The following is a 20,546-nucleotide window of genomic DNA, read 5'->3' as shown; positions in this document are numbered from 1 at the left end:
AGCGCAGTCAGTCGGTAGTGCCTTACAAGCTTTTCCGACTCTATCAACTCCCGGAGTCTCTGTCGTTCCGCTCGGAACGAGTCTACCTGAGCTGCGAGTTGCTGGATTTGGGCGTTTAGAGCTTCGATGGGATTCGGGGGAGGGGATCGGAGAGTCTCCAGCTAACAGACATCATCAACAACCTCCACTATCGCGCAAGAGAAACGCACGCACCCTAGCATTCAATCCCCTCGTATCCATCTCGATCCTCCTCTGCCTGCCGCACGTTGAGCTCTAGCACCCTCAGCGCTTCTTCCTCCCCTATCTGCATCCCCTCCTCCTCCCCGCACCCCGACCAAGACTCCTCCAACTCGGCTTCACGCAGCGCAAGCTGGGCTTCCAGCACCGCGATGGTGTTTTGTGCGACCCTGGTCGTCCGCGTGTAGGCTTTTCGTTCCGTGGCGAGGGAGGTGCTGAGGGATTCGATGAGGGCTGCGGCGTATGGAGGTGTCGTGGGGGGTGCTGGGGGGGTCAGTTCTGCGGGGTCTATATACGCCAAAAAGTCAAAAATCAATCATCAACCATCCCATTCTTAGACTTGGCTGAGCAGAGACTAACCCAGGAGACTCGTCATTCTCAACTGGCTACACGGCCAAGCAGCGAAATCCTTCGAAACGGAGACTACCAAACCAAAACCACATCTGAATAAGTTTTGGCATTTTTTTCCAACCTCCCCCAAGAAACAACTCACCTACCTCGATCCACCAACTCATTCACCACTTCCCGCATATCATCTCGCTCCCTCTCCGCATCCCTCACGCGCTCCTCACACACCGCCAATTTCTTCCTCAGACCCTCCGAGGCCCTCCGCTCCGCCTCGAGTTCCTCCGCGTGCGTGATCCGTAGAGTGTCGAGCGCTCTCTGTGTGGCGATTAGCCTCTCGTGGATGAGGGACGTTTGGATGGTGCGTATCTAGAGCGCGGGTGGGTTAGTTAATAAGTATGTAAAACATAGGCGGTAGCTTGCCTGTCGATCCTTCTCGGAGGTAATAGGCCTAGGGGTGGATCTCTGGGGCCCCATATACGTGTACGTATGCGATCAGGGAAAAAACGTGAGGGTTTCATTAACATTAAGCGACGCGAGAATCGTTGTCCATCGCAAAGGGGGAGGAAAGGAGTCGGGAGTGTTTTGTTGATAGGTTCCAAACACTAGCACCGCCACCATCGTAGATTTTTGATTCCTCCCCTGTCAAGTTGACTACGAGCTGATGCATGATGACGGTTATGATGGCTGCCTTCTCTTTAGCTGCGCCATCATGAACCTTGTAATTTAGGAAAATTAGTTGGGAAATTTTACTTGATAGTAAGACTTGTGCCGGAACATTAGTTAACGAAATACAAGGGACGAACCTAAAAGTAATCACGCGTCGCTAGCCCATGTCCAAACCACCGATACCCGCAAGGAAGAACGCTCCATAGGAACTCTTCTGAGCGTGAAAAAACCACACTACGCACCGAGATACCCGTTCCAAACCGTCTCCGCCGGGTCGTGACGTCTTATCCCACCAACAGCAGGGACGTACTTTCCAAACGCGTGATCGGACTCAGCGTCGCTTGGAGGTCTCGGAGTCGTTACAATTTGTTCCGGTCCATAAAATTAATTATAAAACGCACTAGACACGGCTCTCAGAAAGATCCGGAGAAATTTCCCATGCTAGAACCACACATCGTACCTTGCTTAATGAAGGGGGCAACTTAGTGCTATTCAGTTTTTTTATTTTTTTCATGATGGCGGAGATATCCCCCCATCATCAGGTCAGTGGGTATTGGAGATCCCGGTGGTTCAGTCTAGATAATGGGTTAACCCGGCCCTTGCCAGATTCTGGAGCAGCTGCTTATCACAGAAATCTGATCTTTTTAATTTACGTGAGAATTGTCCGGTGTGCTCAGGAGTCAGGGTGGGAGGCGGAAAACGGAAAACAAACTTGTTCACTTGCACCGTGACCCGACTCGACCGAGGTTTCCTTTTGAAGAGACGGTTCTCAAATCTCTCCTTGCCCTTGCCGCATTTTGAACGAGGCCTGAGGTTTGTAGCTAGTGACTTACAGGACCGGGCTTGGGCTTGGGCCTGGCTTTCAAATCCGCAAGCCCGAGCCCTGAGCCAAAGCTCGGACTTGGGCTTTGTGAACTCAAAACCCGAGCCCGAGCCCTTGACACCAGGGCCAGGCTTTCGAAGCACTATTTGTAGTCTGCAGCCGTTTACTATTTAACCTTCTGATTTCCCCGTGCATCGCACTGATAGCTAGCAGAGAACTATTCGAGCCTATCTCTCCTTTGTACTAGTAAAAAATAATAATTCCCCAGAACGAATGAATAACTCATTTTGGGATGCGAGCGCCCGAATCAGACTTAGGGCGGAGGAGACCAATTCGGCCGAACCAACTTCCGAGTCCTTCATATAACGACGCAAGGAACGTTACGGGAAGTTACTAGCTCCGTCAATAACTCTGTGTCCTCGGATATTCCACTCAGTCACTCTTCTTTACTACCCGCCACAGTCATAGACTCAGTTTGTTTCCAGATCAGTGCCACATTTCATTCAAATCAAGTCTAATACGTTCCAACCTCCATTCGTCGATCCCTTGGCTTGAAGCTACTTGCAATCTAGCTGAGCGGGGATTTCAGGCTACTTATCACTTTTTTCGCTGAACTTCTATGTTGTGCCAGAATAGATTGATGATTGATGTACCCTTTCACCTTTTCCAGGGGGGAAATTTGACCTTGTCTAGCGAATGAGAACCTCGGGATAGCCTCTATTACGCAGGGTACTCAGCGCCACACCACTGAACAGTATTACCCCCGGTAGATAAGACAGGCTCAACTTAGCTCTAAATAGCTGGTCTATGTTTTCAGACCCCCAACGCCAAGAGACGTATTATAATCAGAACCCTCTCCTTCTCCCCACCTGACCGCTAGTAAATCAAGTCCCCGTACTGCATATAGGCATGACCGCCTCCCTCGATCGATCGTGGAAAATTTGATTTAGGATCAAGGACATCAAATCTAACACCGAGAAAGAGAAATAGGATCGAGGAAAACCACTGACAAATTTTATTTATTTATTAGTATCCGACTTTAAATTCCCCTCGACGTCAACAGCCACAACTTGCAGGCTTTACATGTATGCTCACCAGAATCAGACTTGAAAGTGTTAAGCGAGATAGGAGACCTCCAAGCCCGATGCCATCAGCCCTGAGATCATTTCCGGGGAATCACATCACATCACTACTTATCATAAATGGAGCAAGCAACACAAGCGTGACACATTTGGAAAAAGCACCCTGCCCTTTGAACATCTAACGCGAAATTCGTTGGGATCGTCTTATGCTAGTGGCAAAACTTCGAGAATCCAAGCTACTTACTCACGGAATAAATTTACCTCAGAAGCAGCAGCAGGAACAAATTAGTTCACCCAAATTAATATGGAGACAGGACAGTAACGGCACGTAGTCAAGTATCCACTCCATCCATCAATACCGCCACCGTCGCGCCAATCCACGAAAACGGAGAGGAACATGTTACATTAAGTAATGAAAGAGAACGATCTGCGCCGACGTCATTGGCGCTTAATTTACTGACAGTATAGCGTACTCCCTTCGTCGGGAGAGAATAAGCCTTGCACCGAGTCAACATTCGAGGAGCTCATACGTGCAGCAGTAGTTGTGTGGCGTAAGCATGCAAGGTTCTATCAACACCCGCTAATTGACTCATCAAGATCGAAGCTAGAGAATCCGGGAGTCCGAATCAACGGACAATGACGTGCGCAGCGCAGCACAAACGCACAGTAATTCGTGTCCTGAAAAAAAAAACATCCATCCATCCATCTGCTCTCGTTAAACTATAACCAGTACCTATGCGGTCCTTCAATCGGCGTCAAAAAACGTCATGCCTCTGTGCAAGTGATTAGGTCGGCTATGGCATGCCTGTGAACGCTTCTCCAAAAGATCCAGGCGCCATGTGCACCAGAGCGAGGACGACAAACCCACATTGATTTCCAGTGTGCTTCGCTCGCTCGATGCTAGACGCCGACTTTTGCCCTGCCTGCCTTGCCCTGATACCGTAAACGGCAAAGACTGCCCAAAGATGTTTTATATAGACGATAGGCGACGAGGGTACGTTGAACCCAGGGGCTAGTTATCCGGGACTTGTACAGCTTGAGAAAGACCCCCTAGCACAGCGCAGTGTTCATTCCCCAAACAAGCGCCGCACAGCAACAACTCGAATCCCCGTCTCTCCAGAAACGGGCAAGGCTGAGGGGTTTACCAAACCCAGCGCTTAAACCTAACAGCCTGAGCAGTACTACCGTAAGATTCGCTGAAACCGAAAATGGGACACACAGAGAGAGATCGAACAGCCAGCCCATCCATCTAGAGCTCGAGTCGAATCGCGAACTGGGATAGAAGCAGGCAAGTGAACCAACTTGAAGGGATGTCGGAATGCTACTCGTTAGTGGTACCGATCAAGAACGGTCTAGCCCAAGAACGATGGACGGAATCAGTCATCAGTCATCATTCATCATTCATCATCATGATCTACAGTACTTAGTGCGTTGCAGAATAATGAATTGGAGTCGTTGGCGTACCTGTACCTTGGGCCGTGTGTACGAGACTCGCCGCAATAGGGCGTGCTTGGTATAAAGTTAAGTGGAACGCCACATCACACTATCATGATCCCGAACATCCGGATGCTTTACTCGGAGGACGTTGAGGACGTTCCGTCTATCGGAACAACATAATAGAAACGGAGACCGATAGCGATAAACACACCTAAGGCGTCACCCTCTTTTCTCCATCAAGGTACATGCTCGAAATACATCGTATTCGTGGACTGATAGCGGTACAAGTAGTATAATTAAATATGACTCAAGTCGATAAATACTTAGCAGCAAGGGAAGTACAGTGGGCAGGGTAAATACAGATGGATATCCCGTTCGATAAGTGGTAACATGGATAGAAGTGTAAAGATAGTATAAGCGGGATTTATCCCACTTGAGGTCCAAAAGACATGTAAACAGAAACGAATGGAAGACTTAAAAAAACATGCCGATTAGAAGACCTGGATGCTTGTGGGTGCAGGTACACTTACATTCTAGATATCAAGCAGGGTCGACGTCCATACGCCCGCTGCCCTCAGCCTCGTCTTCTTCGTCAAGACTCATGCTGCTCAAGGGAAGCCGTACGCCAGGGCTGGGCGAATCGACAGGTACCGTGGGCGTGCCAGGAACATCGAAACTATCTCGCCGTCTCAAAGACGGAGGGACGACACTCTCCCTGCCGGCATCTGTTTCTTCACCTTCAGCAGCCCCACGTATACCTACAGTTCGCAGCCTTCCAACCCAAGCGTCGGCACGATCCAAACTATCCTTCACAACCCCCGTGACTCCGCGCATCATATCCAAACTTTCCGTCGCCAGCGTGAGTATCCGCTGCGCCGCAACCATAGCTGTACCCGTGGTCATCCTCCGATGTCCATCTTCAGATGCCATAGTGCGGGGATGAATACGTGGAGAGGCGGTTGGTGATTGCTGGGGAGAGGCAGTGACAGAAGCGACGCCGCGGTCTCTCTTGGGTTGATGATGCCTTCGACTCCTTCCCGCAGAAGCAGCAGCTACGCTTTCCCGTTCGTTTTCGCTTCCGGGGGCGGCGCCATTCCTCATTGCGGCAGCCCATCGCTTTGGCAATGTGAGAATGAAACCTTTCACGCGCTGACGGGCTGGCTCTGGTAGCGAAGCCCCACCAGCGTATTTGCCCACGACATCAACCACCTGTCGAACCGTGTGCACGATGTCTTGACGTATATGCGCGAGGGTATGCATGTGAACTTCTGACAATGGAGCTCCCTCGCCGTTTTGATTTGAAAAATGGCGTTCCTGTAGGGTTGCAGTAAAGTTTCGTAGAACGACAATTTGGGCGTCAATGTGAGCGGTAGCATACTGGGGCAATGTAAGTATCATGTCACCAGAAATCATTAGAAGTTTTCACCTGCAACCAACTCAAACAATATCGTAACCGACGTAGACTTTCTTCGCTCAAGGCTGCACTTAACCCTCCCGCTTCTAGCAGCACAGTGTGCCATCTGCTTCTCTGGGCAACTTGTTGCTGATCCCCATCCTCCACTGGTGCTTCAGGCGTCGGCGTAGGGGAACGCCGCTGATCGTAAGAACTCGTACCTGTAAATCTTTGTAAATTACGGAGGTGGGGAAACAGGGAATAGTTTACTGTCTATCCACATCCCCACGCGCTTTGCATCGTCGCCTTCGGCTGAACACGACATGCTTACGTCTCTGTCTGGCGATGGCGATTCTTGACGCGTGTTACTTCGCCCGCGTCCTCGTGGACTTTCTCCATCGCACGATGGCCGACGATACCTGTCCAGCTGAGAAACCATAGAGAAGAAGAGTCAGTGAACTGTTCATCTCGATGATAAATACAAGAATGAAACGATTGGACATGCGTCGAGCCCCTGGGCTTTACAAGATCAAGCGCCCGCACAGATGGAACAGAGTCGCACGCTGTCCTCCGACGTCCCCCAGGAAGGGGCATTCCGAAATCGGGAATGATGAAGGCTGATCAGAGTAACATACAGCATGCGCTGCATGACGATCAATGTGATATGCAGACTAGGGCCATAACAAAGGACCTTAGCATGTCCTTCATCGATTACGCGGCTCCCAATAATGAATAGAAAGATCAAGTCGTTCCCGGGATAGCCTGGACCATTTCGTTTTCAGGACAGCATTTTACAGCAAGTTTCGAAGTGAAAGAACAAATGTTCCAGCTGCAGATTTTGCGAGTCTGTTGATTGGCAGCATGGTCTGACCAATGGATGGACGCAAAGCTTGACCAATGTTGCACCGTCAATAGATGACAAGCGGAAAATCAACATTGAGAACAGCCTTTAGTGTTTCTGACGCTTCGAAACATGCTGCAACGGTCTGAGAATAAAAGTGATCCAGGGTCGTCCTCGGTACCTGAAGAAGTCCTACGGATCGCAGAGGACATGTTCCATCGAGTTTTGTTCACAACAAGTTTCGGAACGTTAGAGAAGGCATCTGATTGTGGAAGATTGGACGCGTCCGAAGCAAGGATGCAGAACGCGTTCCACAAGTCTGATGCGGGAGGGCGGAGTTGCACCAGCAACATTTCACATTTAGTGAAAAGAAAGGCCCCGAATTGAATAAAGCTGGGATCATCTCTAACGCTTCGAAACTTGCTGCATCCAGCCGGTGGAATCCAGACATGCTAAGGCCCTATGCTTCGCCCATGGAAGCGTACCCGTATCCGCAGTGTACCACACGCGTGTCTCAATGGAATTCCACTCACCCTGTCCAATTGCCGACAAGCGAACTCGTCCAGTTGTTCAACATTCACTGGTAGCCGGTCAATGACGGGCTTCGATATCGTCTTCACACCTGATTCCATCATCTCGGCGCCATACTAGCAAGACACAGGGTCAGTAGCAGCACCATACGAACAGTGCTTCGTGACGCACCTTGACGACTCTCGAGCTAGCCTTCCCCTGCTCGTACGCCCTCAACGCGCTGTTGACCAGCGGCAGGTGGGACATCCGCTTCACAAACTCGGGTTCCAGCGCCCCTCCGCCTCCGTACATTTCGGTATCGATAGAAGAGATCGTCGGGCTAGGCAGAGACGTCGGCGGCTGCGACGTAGAAGCCACCGAAAGCGCAGGAGTAGCTGCAGACTCTATCCAAAAAATGGCCGTCAGAAATCAGGCTACAACGTGAGATAAAGACTCACGAGTCTCTCTGGGCGACGGGTGCCCGTTTCGCATGTCGCCAAGGGCCTTGACGGCAATTCTGACGTTTTCATCTTGGTCGTCGAGCAGTGATGAGCTGCTGAGTGAGTCGGAGGTAGCCATGGGAGAAGGAAGAGAAGGTGGTGGGTCGTATTTATCTCCAGGGCATGTGAATACGAGGAGAAACACGTGCCGTTTGAGCCTCGGCCTTTTTGCAAATGGAAACCCCGCAATTAATTAATTAATATTTCCCGCGAGACAATTCCTCGATAAAAAGTCGCATGGGGGACACCAAAGACGTACTGGCACATTTCGCGACGGGAATGAACGAAACGGCCATGACATCGCACAAGTTTGAACGGTTGACAGATGGAAAGGTGAAAGAAAATTCGGTTACCCCGCGTTACTGACTTTCTCAATTAAGGTTGACAGATTTGCCCCGGCAGGTCACCGAAAAGAAAGAAAAATTTATCCCAGAGGTAAAATATGTACTACTGCTACAACATTGCTGGTATACACATTACAACACCATTTACTGACAATTCCGATGAGAAAGGTCGTTGAAGCTGGTCAAGTAGGTATTCCAATCGTCCATCCTAAAAATGATACTTGAGACATGGTTGCGGCCAAAGGAAACCGAGAAACATACTCAAACGTATTGGGAACACTGTTCCACATAGCCATAGCACGGTCGTCCGTCGTCCACATGCCTGCCATTCCCTCCGGAATCGGTTGGGAATCGTCCGCCGTAAAGAGATCACTGCTGTCGTAATAATACGTAGCCTCCGCCGCTGTTGGCATGCCAGTAGGATTGCCCCGTCCAAGTTCTGCGCTGTTCATGGGTAAAGGAACATCATGAAGTTGTAGAGACTCCAGAGGTACGTCTAGCCCAAAAGTCTGCAGCGGAACCGAGTGTTCGATAGGCCAATCGAAATTTGACACGTCCTGCGGACCATCGGGCAAGGGGTAAGGTTCAGAGGAATACCCAGAGCTTTCGGTGCTTGTTTGCTCTTCATCTTCATCCTCGTCTCGCCCTCGCTTGTTGCTAGGGGAGGGCGTGTTGTTGGGCAATGGTAAATCACCCACAGATGCCAGTTCGTACAGGATATCCCTAGAAAATATGAGGATAGCCATTAACGTCTGTGTGAATAAGATCGTACCATAGTTGTCCAGCAAACTGCCACCTAGGACCACCATTAGTATACAGGCATTACTATCGGAAGCACTGACAGACCGTGAATCCAAACTGCGCAGAACCTTCATACACTTGTGGACGTCGTCCATCTCCTTGTAAGGGTCCAAGGACAAGCCTGAGCGTTTCCCGCCCCAAATGTTGAACAGAAGAACAATCCCAGCATCAAATGCCAGTAACTGCCGAAAAGGTCAAAACGAACAGAAACAGTATAACAAGAAAAGGACATACACCAATGACAGGGACTACTCCAGCGCGACGACGCTGCAGGTCTGCAATATGTGAAGACGCACGAGCAGCGTTGGTACATATCGCAAGTGAAGGAAATCGAAAATTTGAATCTTGTGACTTTGTAATAAACGGCCGGTGAATTAGTTTTTGGAGGTGATAGTACAACATATACAACGACGCGGATTGATTGAAATGAACTAGATTGGCGCGATTCGGATCCCATCGTACTGCATAACGGTGAACAAAAGATCAAGGACGATACAAGGAAGCGTACGATGTGCAGGGATTGTATCAATCCATTTGTTAAGTGCTGAATCTAGATCTGCAACCACCTCAGATTCCCAATTCGGGTCAAGAAAACCAAGCAAGACTCTTGACTTCTTTATCGAGTACTGTTCAATGGTCAGCATACCATCTATCATTTAGAAAAAGGTTCACGTACGATCGTGCGCAGACAGAAGGTCAACAATCGACTGAGTCTGAGGCAGCAATTGAAGTATGATACCACGGATGGTTTTCCAGCTGGCTGTTTGAAAGCCTGGTTCGGGTCAGCGGCTTCCCAATACTCATCATCACATTCGGTAGGGAGGTCGATGTCGATTCTAATACTAGTCGTGAGCAACATGGCAACAGGGAAAGTGACAAATAAAACCCACTCTTCATCGCCCAGAGCGAGTGGCCGCCCCATGAGAGAACTAATCAACCGATCCATATAAATGAGACTCCTGCCATGGAATTGAGGAGAGAATCGGTAGGATGACGAGAGAGAAAATCCTACCAAAACGCCCTCTTCCACATTTCAGCCTCGACAGTATTGGGTGCGTTGTTCGCCTTCCGTCGATGGCCGCCCGCATCCTGAGCCAACCGAATGCCAATCCCCACGATAGTCCACGACAGCTGAAATACCGAAGAGCCCATCAGAAACTCCGAAAAGAGCTAAGTCATCGATATAAACGCTGTGTAGAAGACGATAACCAAGGTGACTCACACAGAGGACTTGCAAGTCGTACAATGACGGCGCGCCTAATAACGGTTTGCAATTACGAGTATCCATCACTTGATGAACCCATTTCCAACCACTGGACTGCTTCGACTCCTCTCCTTCGACCAGAACGCGCGGATCATCCGAATACCTCGATGACACAGCACAGACTAGCAAGAGCAAAGAAGCAAGCATGTGATCCCGGAGGTACTGTTTCTCTCTAATCAACTTTTCGAACGTCGGTCGATGTAGGAGTGGGACGAGGACATTAAAGCGTTCAAAATAGATGTCGACCAAAGACCATATAAGATCATCAGGAGGAAATGTGAATCCTGCACCAGTCACAAAATGATCAAGCTGGCCCGTTTTCCAAGGACGTGTCTGCCAAAACTCCGGCCTACCGCGGGGGAATTGGAAAGGATCGTTCTCTCTAACCCCATACTTGAGTTCCACGGCCGATTGGATCAACTGGATGCCACTTGATTTACCCACGTATCGAAAGCCCATGGTTTGATCCTTATAGTGTTCTGAAGCTTGCTCCAGGAAAACGTGCTCGGGTTCTATAAGGTATTTGTGTTCTATTTCGGTGGTGAAGTCCTCAACGGTGCCGGCGCGTTGCGGCAAGTCATCACGGTGCTTCCAGCTAGACTTGTCGTCTAGAAACGCTTCAAGCTCCTCTTCCGGTAGCATCTGCGCCGAAAATTCAGAATCAACTTTGATGCCGAAAAGTACACTTACCGCATGTAAGAGTTTCTCCATCTTCTGTACCTTGGTCTCCAGCTCAAGTACGTACCTGATGAAACACAGTGAGCGAGACTCGTCGAAGATTTCAGAAGCCCAACAAACTTTTTAGACGGCCCTTTTTTCTATCGAACGATTCGTCAAAATACCACATCTACGTTAATCGCATGCCCGTACATCGGAAGATATAAAGTCACCTTGGCCTCCTCAAGATAAGTACAGGAAACATTAGCAGCGAGGCATATCGAGCATCGTTGGTCGGCCATGGACATTGCGTCGCCTAGGTCGATACAAAGTCAATCCATGTTGGTAATACAGCACAGGTAATTCTCACATCTAACTATAGCACAGCGTGGGTTAGCTAACGTATTATAACAACGAAATGATTGAAACACGCACTTTTCTTTCGTCTGCACAAGTCGCACGCTCTCTGCACCCGCCGTTTCTTGGTTCCCCCATTTGTTGTCACCTTGGCGCCACCACTGTCGCGCTCCAAATCGTCAGCCATAGTCGTATATGTCGTTCAAGTGTGCCTAATTCAGAAGGAGTATTTCGAGGAGCATTGGCCGCGGAAAATAGACGAGTTGATATAGTAAAAGTACAGGTAACAGCGCCGTTTACTCAGCATCTTTACTGAAACTCCTATCTCGGCAGGACAAGGAAAGCGATTCCAGCGGTGCCACGTCTTCGGCCGGACTGCCTACGTAAGCAGATCTGTGCCGAAGATAGCTCCGACACATTCTCAATTTGTCGTTATGACCAATTCTACTGGCTAGTACGTACCCAGAGCCTAGTCGGGTGTTTGACGCGAGGACTCTAGTGTGTCGCTAAGTATTAAACTGGTCGTACTACGTGCGCACGCTGCCGCAAATCGCGTATTTGGCTGAGGTATGATGCTACTCCGGTGATCGCAAATTGGCTCTGCCAGATTGTACTAGTTCATTTCTTCACGAGCTATTACTCAAGTTCAAGCGCGCCTGCTCACTAGCATCATGACAAAGCCATTTAGAAGATTGCACGTACAGTTTCTATGGTTAATTCTCGTATATTTCTAACTTTTTCTGTGTTCAATTTCAGGGGATTCAACAGAGAATTCGCAGTGAATCCATTTTTGACTCAATGATCCCACCGGCCAGGATCACTTCGTCGTCGAATTAGACTATCGGTGCAAGGGGCATTTGTACATATATTGCTTTGACGTCAAGCAGTAGGGCCGGCGGAAGTAATATGACGAGTTCAAATACGTCAATACGAGCGTTTAAGCCTTAAAGGACTTACGACGCCCTTCTTTTATAAAGGCGTATCATGTCACTAGTGCAGCCACTGAGGTATACGGCCCCATCTCTTATGAAAAGCTAACTATCCTGGGCCAGGTTAATTTTTTGACAAACACAAGCTTAAAGGGCACTTTCTGCAAGTTCGGGCCGCTTACCCACACAAATTCATTTGAGATATTTCCTGGTTAGTACCCTCTATTCTCATTTTCAGGGTACGCTTACTCAAATTATTTTCTAAAGATACACGTATTCGGGGTCTCTGGACTGACCGGTCGCCGGTTATTAGAAGCGACTTGGATATTGCAAACGGGTCTCGTCTGGCCTAATTCTATCCCAAGCGGCGTCAAGTTTGACCTGTTTCGTGTTATCTGATTTATCTGCAGGTTCCACGCAGTTGACGGAGATGGTAACTTCAATTTCAGCACTGACCGATTAATAGAACAATGAGACTGACTACGAAAAACAAGGAATGCAAACTTCTTGAGTCCTTTCATTTAACAGCTCTTCTCGTCGCATTGGTATCAACTCCTCGGAACGGACTCATCTACGCTCTACGATTTGTCGGCAATGGGGAAATCTTTCCCAGTCATGCTCTTGTATCCACTTCTAATCGCATCAGAGATCTGCTCGTCCTTCGCCTGCTCCAAGGCGGATTCATTCTTCTGTTGGCCCTGGCCCAGGAAATGCTCCTGAACAAAGTCGACACCTGCAATGAACGCGAATCTTTAGTCGGCGATCCCAACCGATCTTGCCTCTGACACGGTATTCGCACCTTTATCAAGGAAATCTAAACAATCAGGTCAGACATCGATATACAAGCGTAGATGCAAAATACACTTGCCTTCTTTCTTCTCTCCAGCCTCTCCACCTCCCAAAGCATTGTTCAGCTTTCCCATCAAGCCACCGCTACTCTCCACCTTGTTCTCCGATTGTTGCTGGCTGCCGTGGGTAGCGTTGTCGAGCTGTTTCTTCAGGAAATCCATGATATGTATGGAGGAAAGGAACCGGTGCAGCTTTATGGCATCAAGACCCTGTTCTCCATGCCAAGCCTTGACGTCACCACTGCTCAGGAACCGGACCTCTTGACCCAAAAGTTAGAACGATTTTCGCTGATGTAGAACATTGTTGTCTAGGAATCGGGTTCTGAGCTTAGTGGCTGGACGAGGGCTGCTGACTTCCGAACGAGGTTGCTGATTTTCAACATCTTATTCGTTCGCGAATCGCGGCAGGCTTGAACTTTGCGGCAGTATCCGTCTTGCGTTGGAGAATCCTTGTACACGCTCTATTTCTGACTGCTAGTGTGTTGTTGTAATTTGATACAGGACACTTAGATCACTGGCGTTCATGGGTTCACGGGCTGTTCAGCAAGAATAAATATTATGTAGTCGCACCTTTGCTTTGGGTTTCTGTCGGTTGCCTGCTTGAACATTAGGCCAGGCCAGAATCCGAAAAATTTCAGAAATTCATCCAGGGGAGCAATCTGACTCTTGGCCCAGTGTCTACGATGTACGCTCCATGAATCGTCCCGGCATTCGGCCCGCTACCCCGCAGACGGGTAGATAGCGGGCCTTTACCCGGAGTACAGCCACAATTTCCCTTCCTCCGCTGACGTCGATGCTCGCGCTGCGACCCCTGGCGCGCCACGTTCCATTATTGAGTCGGCATACAGGCAGAATAGCAGTAACTGCTCGCCTTGCCTCTAGCCCTATTCGACGGTTCTCTTCACAGCAGCCTCCCTTACCGTCGTTTGCCAGTACGGTAGAAACCAGCAACTCGTTCACCAGACGCCTTTTTTATCGCAAGGATGGTACACCTAGGTCGAAGAAGCGCGGAGTCTTCATAGGTGCATAACTAGGGTTCCTTACATATCACGTTTACCCATGTTTTAGCGGTACAGCGATCGGTGCAGCTACTGTCGTCGTCTTGCTCTCAGCATTTGAGAAGTTGTTCGTCGTTTTGGAATTCCAGAGCGTCGTTGCTTGGTCGTTCGTGCAGTGCTTTCGTGTTGACAAGGAAAAATACGCGTCTCAGGATTTCTCCGATTATAAATCGACCGTCGAGTACTTCCGTGACCTCGTGCTTGTTCTGCTAGTGAATCACCATGAGGTTGACCAGGCTGTCGTCAATCTTGCTTTTGAAAAGATTGCGTTGTGGGAGGGGGAGCAGAGGGAGAAGGTGCACGGAGCATTTCGTCGGGCTGCGGAGGATATTCATAACCTGTTGGCTGGAGGAGAGGATGTGTTTGAGCTGGATTTGTTCGAGTTGGGATTCACGGCATTCAAAATTCTGAACAATGCCCTTGGAGAGGCTCTCGATGGCGCAGACGACTCACAGCTCACCATCGTTCTCAAAAGTACTCCCGTGGATAAGATGAAGGATTACGAGGTCATCGGTTAGCCTGATGGTAGTAGTGAGTACGCCTCAACGTGTTGGGCGCTTGATCTCTAACTAATTGTAACTCAGATAGTTGTTGGGTTAGATGGCCAGAATCCCGCTCTTGTTTGCCTGGTATAAAGACTGAGGCTCTCAAGGAAGAGGACTCTTCTCCCTGAAAGCGCGTCAATGCGTTGGGATAGAGGCATATCCACGTCGAGCGGCCTCCGTCATAACATTATAGGTTTCCCGAATATCAATCCAGTATAGCCTGTGGTAATCAGTCACCAATGCATGATTTCAATCTTTACCTTTGGTACTGTAACGGTTCAGCGTGGCATCATGAAATACCGCCTACAAGAACAATGGACCCTGGAAACAGCGTCCTTGGGCGTACGTCCTGGTCTCTCAATGAATCTTTGACTCAAGACGTCCCAGTTTTTGAAGAACAAGCCAATCAGGTTCGATGATTGCATATCTCTGACAGTTCCCTAATGGTTCCCCCATCCTGAACCCAAGCAGTATAGCGTCCCACGCCGCGGACCCTCTTCACAAAATTGTTTGAACAAAGAGGTCCGGAAATTTTAGGTGAAGACGACGCGATGCGAGGGTGTAGATCGGTAAGCCGCCGATTTTAGCGCGAACTCCGTTGATACAGGTTCAAGTACTGTACAGTTCATCATGCTCTGGAGGAACGCAGCAAAGGTGTTATATCTCTTCTACGAAGGTGACACCTTCCCTGGCCACAGCGCTTGTCAATGTGCAAAGTAAAGATCCAAATTTGCATCAGATATAAAGCTGAGTGTCGGTCGTTTGATGAGCCTCAGTAGGGGTGGCTACAAAATGATTTGTCTCGTCGTCCCCACTCAATGGGGTAGCCTGAAGTAATAATAGCCGGTACCGTTATTTATCGAGAGAGTCGGCCAGAAAGTTGTAATCGATAAATGGAGAAGTGTACGCGGAGTACGAGGGGAGGAATAGCGTAAGCTCGGCTCTATAATAAGTCTCGTGTTCGTTCAATTGTATCTGTTTCTTGAAGGACCTTTCATTTACACGAGCATGATTATTAAAACATACACTTCGCTATAATAAGACTGTCGTAAAAATTGTAATAAGCCGGGACAGAACGTCATATATGCACCAAGGCGGAGTAAGAACGACCGCAATCAAGATCATTACCATGAAATTCGTGCAAGAACCGACGACGGGTGCCTCCTGTTCCACCACTTGCGTGCCTCATCAAGGAAAAGCATTACGATACCATATCTAAAGCCAAAAAGATTTAAGATCATGTTGCACGGTTTACAGAAGAAGATGACTTACGCAATCGGCAAGAAGTAAAACTCGACGTCAACACCGCGCGTCAAAAGGACCTGTTGGAACCAGGGGATGTAGGAGAAGAAGCTGCGCGGGTTAATTAGTATAGATCTGAATATACTTTGGAAAAACAGACCAAGCAAGTATAAGTGCGGCAGCCATAGCAGGGAACAGGAAAATATTGCGCGTTTTGGAATTAAAGGGATTCTGTTGGAACAACGACAGTCTTCGTGTGCGTGTGGCAAGTAGATTGAACCACTGCATCATAACTAAATTGTAGAAATCTACAAGCTGTTGTTAACGAATGCTGAGAAAAACCAAAATTTGGCCGTACAGATAGACTGCGCTCTATTTGTGAGCTCGCTGACCAGCTTAGGGTTTGCGTCATAACCTCCATACTTGAGCCACAGAGCGGAAAACGGAATACCATGCCGTTGGAATCCAAAGTAAAACGCTCTAACGTTGATATTCGACTTAGAGAAAACGGTGATATATATATCGAAAGACGCACCCGACCATGGATGTTGTTGCTTCTATGATGCCTAGAAAGAAATAGGCGTGCAGTAAAAGTCTCCAATTGATCATGCGGTCCTTTTTGCGATCGCGAGGCGGGCGTAATAATAGATCTGCTTCAGGTTTCTCGTTCACCATGGACAACGCAGGAGAAACATCCGTGAAAACACAGATGATGATCATCTGGAAACTGTTCAATGCTTGCGGGACCCCAGTGAGTACATTCAAAACAACTGGCATGAGCTCTGAGAAACTACCTAAGTCGCAATAATCGTCAGGCAGAGGGTTACAACAGGATCAGTTTGTAAAAACATACCGGCAGGCAAGAGGTACAATATTGACTTGCGGAGGTTCTCAAAGCATAGACGACCATACTGAATTCCGGTGATGATTGCAGAAAAATCCGAGAGCAGAATCAAGTCCGCGGCCTCCATGGCGACTTCGGAACCCCCAGCTATGGCTACCCCAACGTCGGCTTGTTTCAGGGCCGGAGAATCATTGACTGCAGAAGAAAATGTGACGTGAGCAAAAGTAGCATAAGTTATAACTATTAGGCTTTACCTCCATCGCCTGTCACCGCAACGGTACATCCTTCCGCTTGCAACTTTTTCACAATTTGCAGTTTCTGCTGGGGAGTTGTTCGGGCAAAAACGATCTCATCAAAAGCAAGTGCCTGTTTCCACTGCGATTCAGTCATGCCGATGAGGTCAGAGCCGCTCAAGACAAGACTTTGCATTTCCGGGCATGAGCGTTTATCAATCTCGCGCTCATACTCAGCCACGGACGCTAGAGACGCGTCGTGTGGGAGGTCCTTAACATGCTTCACTTTGTCCATTGGCGTTGTGATAATTCCTACTTGTTGAGCGATGGAAGCAGCAGTAGAGGAGAAATCGCCTTCGGAATTGGATTTAGTAGATGAAACGTCTATGATGCGAAAACGGACCTGTAACCATTGCAAACCGAATTCCTGCCCGGCGTGCTGTAGCAACCGTGTGCTTGACATCATCTCTGGGGGGGTCTATCAATGCTACCAAACCTACTACTGTCAGGTCAGAGTTAAGGCCAAGAATACGATCTTCCATAGGGAAAGAGCCAGATTCGACAAAGAAGTCCGCCGGAAGTTCGGCGCCATGGATGATCTTCTTGACCATAAGTAGAACGCGTTGGCCGCTTGATGCAAATTGCTCCTGTGTCGCCGACAGACGGTCTGCGAGTGAATCGTTCACTGGTTCGACCGATCCCTTCGAATCCATTATGTGGCTACACCGGCGCGATAATATCTCAGGAGCCTATTGCTTTTAGACGGTGATAACAATGATAGTAGGACAAGACGTACCCCTTTGACCAGTAGAACATAGTCCGATAGCACATCAAAGTTGTCAGTGGAAGAAATGGGCATTGATGTAACCGGTTTCTCTTGGGGAAGTGCTTGTAGAAGTTTCATGGCAAACTTGTTCTCTGTAAAGATCATCAAAAATATCGAACATGGCTGAAAAGGAGAGACACATACTCGAGTTGAAGGCAAGCTTTGCACGTTCTATCCAACCTGCTCTGCTGTCTTCGATAGGCATGATGGTCTCTGAAAATCGAAGTAAACCGGTATCTAGATGTGTTCCGTGTCAGTGGTAAGCCCAAAGCCATATTCAAAATACATACCCGTAGCGTCACCGTGAACCTTCCGAATCTCTGAAGGTAATTCCTCATCTGCCTCTTGGAAACGCGCGTCGTTACAAATTCCCGCGACTGCAGCCAAAATCTTAATACACTCCCCGGTGGGCCCATTGTTGACTGCAGCCATCCTTGCTTCTGAGGCGGTTAAAAGCTCGTCCCCGACAGCGACGTTGACCACGGTCATTTTATTCAAAGTCAAAGTCCCTGTCTTGTCTGAAGCGATGAAATTGACACATCCTAAACTTTCAACTGTACTGAGCGACTTGCACAGGATGTTAGCTTTTCGCATGGCGCCAGCTCTAGAGGGCAGCTGGTAAGACTGACTAAAGACTACAATAATTATCACTCACATCACCGTCAGTGAAAGCGTGACGCAAATAGGAAGACCCTCTGAAGAACACTAAGATTAACAAAGAAGGTCGCTGAAGGATATTTCTTACCTGGAATAAAGGCAACAGCAACGGAAACTAGGTCAACGAGTAATACTGGAACAGATATGAAGCCCGGATGGTCGCGGCGAAGCCATGTACCCCACAAAACTAGACACAAGAGTAAGCCCGTGGATGAACAGCCGACAAATCACAGTAGGCACTTACTGACGACAATGATATCAATGGCAATAGCCAAACTACAGATAATTAGTACAATGCGAAAGATCTCAGACTCCAGCGAAGTTCGCCCCGGACGTTCTGACGCGGCTTGTTTCGCAATACGTCCAAAGACGGTATTGTCGCCAAGGCACACACATACACCCAGGCCGTCTCCACCGACACAGAGCGTTCCCTGAAGAGCTATATTGCGAGATTCCATGACTAAACATAAAATTCGTCAACCTTCACATGGATAAAAAAGTCAAGTGGAACTTGCTTACAGCTGGGGTTGGTCCCTTCGACAGTGGCGGGAACAGCATTACTTTCTCCGGTCAAGATGGACCTGTCGAATTTGAGGTCGGAGGATACTTCGACGAGTCGTAAGTCGGCAGGTACTTTACATCCCATGGTGACATGTACTATGTCTCCAAGGACAAGCTCGGGGGCTGGGACTCTAACTGGGGCGTCAGAAGGTGCAGGTCATCGAGTGCCGCCACTCACTTCAATGTGCGACCATCTCGAGTAACTAAAACGTCCAAAGGCAACATAGCGGCAATGGAATTCATGGTGCGACTGGTGGTAAAATCTGGGGGGAAATAGATAAATGAATCGACAAAGCTATTCGGTCTTCCGTACCTTGCCATGCATTAAAGACAGCCTGGATCATAATAACTATCAAGAGCACAACGGCGAGGGCCAAGTTTGCAGTAGCAGGGTTCGGGTCGCCTAGAGGTCTCCTACGTATCGTTGTTAATTTGCGTCATTGGCGCCAGAGCATAGCGAATGAACGAACCAAGCGAGGAAGCAAATGATAGACGCAACGAATAACAGACTACCAAAGCCTTGCCAACGCGAAACGTTAGTCGTCGGAGAGCATCGGAGGAGAGAAATACACACCTCCGAATATATAAAAGAAAATACGCTTTGCGAGGATCTTCGGCGGCGGAGTGATAACATTCTTGCCATTTTGCGCCAAACGCCGGGTAATCATGGGGCTATCTAAACCAGCTTTCTCGGACACCCCAAGGCGGGTGAGGACCTCCAGAGCATCGAGCTCGTGCCAATCTAAATCCGCAATTTCTACGAGAAGGAATGAGTAACGGTGTGTAATAGATGTGGATCAGCCTACCCTTGACTATGGTCTTAGCTTTGGCGTTCACGCTACCCTCCTTGGTCTCGTTAACATTGATACTGTGGAATGGGTCAGCGAAACGTAAATTATATATGATAAGAAAATAACCTCAAAGTCCTGAATTCTCCAGGTATTTTCGCTCCTATATTGACGCGTTGGGAGTAGACACTGGCACTGCGGTCTAGCGCCACACCACTATGGCGGGAGCGAGTCTCCACGAGGACATGAGGAGGCTCTTCCGACTCTTTGTCGGTAATTCCTCCAAGAGATTCCGCATCGAACTGCAGAGGACTTTCACCGGGGATTTTGGAAGCCATTAAGAATGGAACCTTGAGCGAGTTTCCTGCCGTTATCTATGGATTTAGCTTTCCGCGTGATCTGAATTTGAGGGAATTTCGCTTAGTGGGAGATTGGTACCAAGCAACAGCAAAATTCGCGCTGCTCTATATGTGGATGTGTGGCCGCAAGTTCATCACAGCCTTTGATGTGTAGGGTCCCGGTGCGAGTTCTACAATGCCAAAGGGTTTGTGTAATTCAGTTTCTTAGATAGCAATATTACCGACTATCCCAGAGATGGCCTAGATCAGATTCAGATTGACAGCAGGAATCAGAATAACAATGGTCCTAGGAGCGTCGTCGCAATTTGACGCCCCTGCAGTGCAATTACTTTCATCAGGTGTTTGATTGCAGGTCCTTCGAGCCCACGGAAAAAGCAAAGGGTACAAAATAGGCGG

General features: G+C 48.7%; 6 protein-coding genes across 6 annotated transcripts; 1 reads left to right on the top strand and 5 right to left on the bottom strand.

The window, feature by feature from the left end:
* Positions 1-96: 96 nt before the first annotated feature.
* On the bottom strand, positions 97-1,408 carry EV420DRAFT_519436 (uncharacterized protein). Its single transcript, XM_060482450.1, has 5 exons — positions 1,389-1,408; positions 1,006-1,300; positions 735-951; positions 598-669; positions 97-525 (listed from the first exon to the last, which is right to left on the bottom strand). Exons 2-5 carry the CDS (start codon positions 1,057-1,059, stop codon positions 215-217), a joined length of 654 nt encoding a protein of 217 aa, XP_060329626.1. The 5' UTR covers positions 1,060-1,300; positions 1,389-1,408; the 3' UTR covers positions 97-214.
* A 3,725-nt stretch (positions 1,409-5,133) lies between these two features.
* On the bottom strand, positions 5,134-7,916 carry EV420DRAFT_1644057 (transcription factor Opi1-domain-containing protein; the record flags this gene model as incomplete). The annotated part of the gene is made up of 6 exons (XM_060477587.1): positions 5,134-5,970; positions 6,020-6,207; positions 6,257-6,413; positions 7,361-7,474; positions 7,530-7,741; positions 7,796-7,916. The coding sequence occupies 6 exons, from the start codon at positions 7,914-7,916 to the stop codon at positions 5,134-5,136; spliced, it is 1,629 nt and encodes a 542-aa protein (XP_060329625.1).
* A 409-nt stretch (positions 7,917-8,325) lies between these two features.
* On the bottom strand, positions 8,326-11,447 carry EV420DRAFT_1644056 (fungal-specific transcription factor domain-containing protein; the record flags this gene model as incomplete). Its single annotated transcript, XM_060477586.1, has 15 exons — positions 8,326-8,389; positions 8,443-8,904; positions 8,954-8,977; positions 9,028-9,164; positions 9,217-9,443; positions 9,491-9,608; positions 9,659-9,818; positions 9,873-9,941; positions 9,995-10,152; positions 10,205-10,888; positions 10,937-10,991; positions 11,045-11,064; positions 11,137-11,219; positions 11,274-11,279; positions 11,339-11,447. 15 exons carry the CDS (start codon positions 11,445-11,447, stop codon positions 8,326-8,328), a joined length of 2,376 nt encoding a protein of 791 aa, XP_060329624.1.
* A 1,320-nt stretch (positions 11,448-12,767) lies between these two features.
* On the bottom strand, positions 12,768-13,199 carry EV420DRAFT_1644055 (uncharacterized protein; the record flags this gene model as incomplete). The annotated part of the gene is made up of 3 exons (XM_060477585.1): positions 12,768-12,922; positions 12,989-13,003; positions 13,052-13,199. 3 exons carry the CDS (start codon positions 13,197-13,199, stop codon positions 12,768-12,770), a joined length of 318 nt encoding a protein of 105 aa, XP_060329623.1.
* Positions 13,200-13,515: 316 nt separating this feature from the next.
* EV420DRAFT_518664 (uncharacterized protein) lies at positions 13,516-14,773 on the top strand. Its single transcript, XM_060482448.1, has 3 exons — positions 13,516-14,059; positions 14,114-14,626; positions 14,680-14,773. Exons 1-2 carry the CDS (start codon positions 13,831-13,833, stop codon positions 14,611-14,613), a joined length of 729 nt encoding a protein of 242 aa, XP_060329622.1. The 5' UTR covers positions 13,516-13,830; the 3' UTR covers positions 14,614-14,626; positions 14,680-14,773.
* Positions 14,774-15,583: 810 nt separating this feature from the next.
* EV420DRAFT_1550084 (uncharacterized protein) lies at positions 15,584-20,125 on the bottom strand. The gene is made up of 21 exons (XM_060473443.1): positions 19,921-20,125; positions 19,810-19,871; positions 19,578-19,760; positions 19,474-19,522; positions 19,317-19,417; positions 19,182-19,266; positions 18,962-19,134; positions 18,687-18,902; positions 18,531-18,629; positions 18,441-18,480; positions 18,076-18,389; positions 17,930-18,022; positions 17,756-17,877; positions 17,363-17,708; positions 16,981-17,313; positions 16,736-16,921; positions 16,418-16,676; positions 16,241-16,362; positions 16,043-16,190; positions 15,913-15,993; positions 15,584-15,855 (listed from the first exon to the last, which is right to left on the bottom strand). The coding sequence occupies exons 3-21, from the start codon at positions 19,669-19,671 to the stop codon at positions 15,765-15,767; spliced, it is 2,952 nt and encodes a 983-aa protein (XP_060329621.1). The 5' UTR covers positions 19,672-19,760; positions 19,810-19,871; positions 19,921-20,125; the 3' UTR covers positions 15,584-15,764.
* Positions 20,126-20,546: the final 421 nt, after the last annotated feature.

The sequence above is a fragment of the Desarmillaria tabescens genome (genome assembly GCF_030435595.1).
Source record: "Desarmillaria tabescens strain CCBAS 213 chromosome Unknown EV420scaffold_22, whole genome shotgun sequence".
In the NCBI taxonomy this organism is placed as follows: Eukaryota; Fungi; Basidiomycota; class Agaricomycetes; order Agaricales; family Physalacriaceae; genus Desarmillaria; species Desarmillaria tabescens.
The sequence above is the reverse complement of the archived record's forward strand: the minus strand, read 5'-3'. Positions and strand labels throughout refer to the sequence as shown.